This window comes from Camelina sativa, chromosome 17 (genome assembly GCF_000633955.1).
Source record: "Camelina sativa cultivar DH55 chromosome 17, Cs, whole genome shotgun sequence".
Lineage (NCBI taxonomy): Eukaryota > Viridiplantae > Streptophyta > Magnoliopsida > Brassicales > Brassicaceae > Camelina > Camelina sativa.
In genome coordinates this window covers 23,930,202-23,934,593 of record NC_025701.1, presented here as the reverse complement: position 1 = coordinate 23,934,593, position 4,392 = coordinate 23,930,202, and the positions used below count along the sequence as shown (strand labels likewise).

At 38.5% G+C, this 4,392-nt stretch overlaps 2 protein-coding genes across 2 annotated transcripts in view; one reads left to right on the top strand and one right to left on the bottom strand.

The window, feature by feature from the left end:
- Nucleotides 1-606, top strand: part of LOC109124798 (polypyrimidine tract-binding protein homolog 3-like) — a 4,814-nt gene extending 4,208 nt beyond the window's left edge. Inside the window, exon 15 of the mRNA XM_010480701.2 lies at nucleotides 9-606. Within this exon, the coding sequence (XP_010479003.1) occupies nucleotides 9-398 (390 nt within the window). The 3' untranslated portion in view covers nucleotides 399-606. The remainder of the gene's footprint in view (nucleotides 1-8) is intronic.
- LOC104757911 (60S ribosomal protein L3-1) lies at nucleotides 1,603-3,657 on the bottom strand. Its single transcript, XM_010480699.1, has 6 exons — nucleotides 3,593-3,657; nucleotides 3,264-3,358; nucleotides 3,056-3,166; nucleotides 2,650-2,954; nucleotides 2,152-2,561; nucleotides 1,603-2,043 (listed from the first exon to the last, which is right to left on the bottom strand). The coding sequence occupies exons 2-6, from the start codon at nucleotides 3,346-3,348 to the stop codon at nucleotides 1,785-1,787; spliced, it is 1,170 nt and encodes a 389-aa protein (XP_010479001.1). The 5' UTR covers nucleotides 3,349-3,358; nucleotides 3,593-3,657; the 3' UTR covers nucleotides 1,603-1,784.

The following is a 4,392-nucleotide window of genomic DNA, read 5'->3' as shown; positions in this document are numbered from 1 at the left end:
CTTTGCAGGGAGCGATGCTGTTTGGTAAGCGGCTAGAAGTAAACTTCTCGAAGCATCCAAATATAACACCAGGCACAGACTCCCATGATTATGTAAACTCGAACCTGAACCGCTTCAACCGCAATGCTGCAAAGAACTACCGCTATTGCTGCTCCCCTACAAAGATGATTCACCTGTCGACACTTCCTCAAGACGTGACAGAGGAGGAAGTGGTGAACCATGTGCAAGAACACGGGGCAATAGTGAACACAAAAGTGTTTGAGATGAACGGGAAAAAGCAAGCTCTGGTACAGTTTGAGACTGAGGAGGAAGCTGCGGAAGCATTGGTGTGCAAGCACGCGACTTCTCTAGGCGGATCAATTACCAGAATCTCCTTCTCCCAGCTACAGACGATTTAAAATCGCTAAAACGCTTCTCTCTCTTTCTCTCTCTCCTCTAATAACATTAGGGTTTGGTGAGGATTAATGAATGTATGTTTGCTTTTAAATCAACACTCCGTGTACTCTTTCTGCTCTCTATTTGTCTCAACTTGTGTTGGTTTTAATTGTTTGTCTTGATTTTATGGGATCAACATTTAATGGTAATATAAAGACCATAAGAAAGGAAGTAGTTGTTATATCAAAAAAAAAAAGAAGGAATTAGTAGAGTTCAAGTCTCAGTAGTACTGTATCAGTCATTGTTTTGTAGGTTTTCTCTCTGCATAGTTGCTTTTAAATGCTACAAAAATAAATGTCGTGCAAATTTTTTTGACGTGAGTACGCACACAAAATTGTGTGGATATTGGCAGTACATAACAATAAAAACAAGTTAGGACAGACAGAAGACAGTAAGCCACTCAATGGGACTTAAGTGGAGGTTATTGGTTTAAGATTTGAATAGAGTTTAATGATTTGAAATGTTATGTAGAATCTGTTGTTATTAGATCAAGATTTTGTTAAACTATGTTATTAGATAAAGTTTTAGTGTTATTAATTTGTGATTTGTAAAAAGTCATTTAAAATCTTAACAAATATGGATTATTGGATTCAAGACTTTTATAAAGTCATTAAAAGTTTTTTGTTATTCAATTAAAACAAAAGAATCTAGGATTCTTAATGAGTTCAATTATTATGTTACTGGTTCATGATTTTAGACACTTTCTTTACAAAATAAAATAAAATTATGGAAAATATCATAAAAATACAGGGATTGTTTGGACGACTTTACAAAATTTTAGAAAACTAATCAACAAAATTTTCTAGCAATCTTTAACAATCTTTCACTTATTCATTTTCAATGATTTTGTTGAACTCTTCAAAAATCTCAAACCAATACCATCCCCTAAGATTCACATTGCCCCTAACTGAGCTACATTTAGGAATAAGCTGAGACCTCATTGCCTAATTATATTGGCAGGAGATGGGGTTTTCTGTGGCGGGCGCTGGACATAGTTGTGGTTATGGGGAAGATTTTAGTAATCCCTAAACGAAATTTAGACAAGTTCCAAACAACAACAAATGCACTGAAGACAGACAGACGCAGAAAATGAGAAAATGTTTCAGTTTGATTGTTTGTTGTCTTTTAATGCTTCTGGATTGTTTTCAATAAATGACAAAGAACACATCAAAACTTAAAGACTCAAAACTTGAGAAGCAAATCATTTTTGTCTTCCAAAATAGTAAAAACTAAAACAAACAACAAAAACAGCAATGGATTGTTTGAAGGATAATATCTCTCTTAGACAAGTAGCAACAGATACCCAACATAAAACTTTCTAAGAAGAAATGTGATCAACACAACGACTCTTACTGCTTGACACGGCCGTAAAACTTGTTCTTCTCCTGGGTAGTCTGGAAGCGACCATGTCCAAAGATTGAGGAAGTGTCGATGAACTTGAGCTTGATCTCCTCCATGGCAAGACGGGATGTCTGAGTGAGCAATGACTGTCTCAGAGTTACAACTCTCTTCTTGGGACCCATGCAGCATCCCTTAATCATCAAGTAGTCATCCTTCACAATACCGTAGTGTGGGAATCCTCCCATTGGGGTCACATCCTTCTCGGTCCTATATCATAAGCCAAAACATTATCATCAGTCAACGTAGTCATACAAAACAGCTAAGTAATCATTAACAGACAGGATAAAGGACCGGAATAGAACAGTTTCTACAAACCTGTCGTATTCAGTCATGGCTGAATGTGCCTCAGTACCAACTTTGCCCAACCTGTAAATCTTCTTGTTAAGCTCAGTACGGTGATGGTAACCATTCTGACCAGCCCTAGCAACAGTGTAGGACACTCTGGCAGGATGCCAGGCACCGATACAAGCAACCTTACGTAGACCCCTGTGAGTCTTACGTGGGAGACGGGTAACACCCCAACGGGTAACAACACCTTCGTAACCCTTACCCTTGGTCACACCAATGACATCAATCATTTCATCCTTCTGGAAAACAGCTTCAATTGGGATCTGCTTCTCAAAGAAACTGTAGGCAAAGTCAACCTTCTGGGCAATGGTACCACCATTGATCTGGATCTCCATCATGTGTGCTTTCTTCTGCTTCAATCCCTTCATCTTTCTGATCTGTAGTTAGAGGTAACAAAGAATTGTCAGCAGGAACATAGTGCAGAAGATGTTAAGATCAACAAAACATTCAATGAACAATTATTACCTGAGTGTGGGCCAAAACACGGATGACAGTAGCGTACTTCTTCATCTTCTCAAGCTGGGTCTGAATGCTCTTCTTACCATCTTCAGTTTCATACTGTTTGGCGTAGCCAGTGAAAGCCTTCTTCTTAGACTTGGCCCAGTTCTTGTAGAACCTTCTCCTCACCTCCTCACTCAAGTGCTGTGCCCAGACAGTGTTCAAAGACCTCAAACCTCTTGGTGTCTTCACATAGGCAACAACTCCAACAACAACCATAGCGGGTGTCTCAATGATGGTAACAGCCTCACAGGTCTCCTTCTTGTGAAGCTCTACACAAGAATAAAAAAAAACACGAAGTTCAAGACTTTAATACGAAGAAACACACTAAAGACGCCGCATCTGAATAAGGATGAACACAGATAACACTTACTGGATCCAGGTTTCTCGACTTCTCTGACAATGTGAGTCATACCAGCCTTGTAACCCATGAAAGCTGTGAACTTGCAAGGCTTGGTCTGGTCATCCTTAGGGAAAGCCTTCACTGATAACCCAGCCAATAAATGTAGTGTAAGCAAAAACAAAACACAAAATGAATCCAAAGAAACAGAAACTTGAAATGAATCAAAAAAAAATCAAACCTTTTCCTCTGTGACGGTTGGCTCTCTTCCTGGGAAGGAAACCAAGAGAACCGTGTCTGGGGTGCTCAAACTTCCTGTGAGACATTCTTCTCCTTCTACCCTCACATCAATACAACAAACACCATCATCAGATCAAGAAACAAAAAAGCTTCTATCTATATTATGATGAAATGATTGCTTCAGAACCACACTCAAAACACAGAGATTCAAGAGTGATAAAGAGTAATACTCCCAAATTCGCTAAACTAGAGAGAACAGTTAAGCTAGATACACATTTTCTGGTGACTTCACACTAATGTAAGAGTAAAATGGAGGAGAGAAAGACGAACCTTGTGGCCTCCGGCTGCTATGCTCCAAACGATGAGGACTGCAAGAGAGAAATGATCTTCAAAACCCTAGTTTCAATTTATAGTAAGACCATCTAGGTTTTATGAGTATCTCAAATGTGGGCCGAATTAAACTATTGGGCCTAAACCCAAATTAGAGTTTTTGGTAAACTTTCTTGCCTGATTCCAATAAATAAAATTAGATAAAAGTTTTTTTTAAACATTTTTTTTTCCATAAAGTTAATCTTTATTTCCTTTATGAAGAGTCAATACAAATGGCTTGCTGTAACCAAATCCGTACAGATTCAGAGTCAGAATAGGAAACATTGTCTACACAACCAAATTTTGCTAAATTATGAGCAGCAGAGTTACATTCTCTCCTTGTAAAAAGAAAGGAAATCGAATCAAATTTTTCTTTCCAATATTGTATGTCGTGTAGAAAGCCTGTCAAAGAACCATTCTTCTGTTGACCATTTAAGATATTAATCAGGTTTATGCTATCACCTTCAAAGACTGTATTTGTGTAACCTCTGTTCCAAGACTGTTGCAAGCTTAGTAGTAGAGCTTTCGTCTCTGCTTCAAGGGGAGATGCAGCAAAAACCAAGGATCGAGGAGCCCCATGATAGAGGAACCCCTAAATGATTTCGGATTATCCAGCCTCCTATGGCTTGAGAAGTGTCATTATCGAAAGCAGCATCAAAATTACATTTCACCGAGTGTATCTGTGGTACTTGCCAATAATGTGATTGTGCAGGAGTAGCTTGACTGATTTCCGGAAGAACATTTCATATGAATATTGTACA

Coding starts and splice junctions, on each gene's coding strand:
- LOC104757911 (XM_010480699.1), bottom strand. CDS start 3,348: ATGTCTCACAGGAAGTTTGAGCACCCCAGACACGGTTCTCTTGGTTTC. Junction 3,167..3,263: donor CAACCGTCACAGAGGAAAAG/GTTTGATTTTTT, acceptor CTGGGTTATCAG/TGAAGGCTTTCCCTAAGGAT. Junction 2,955..3,055: donor AGTCGAGAAACCTGGATCCA/GTAAGTGTTATC, acceptor ATTCTTGTGTAG/AGCTTCACAAGAAGGAGACC.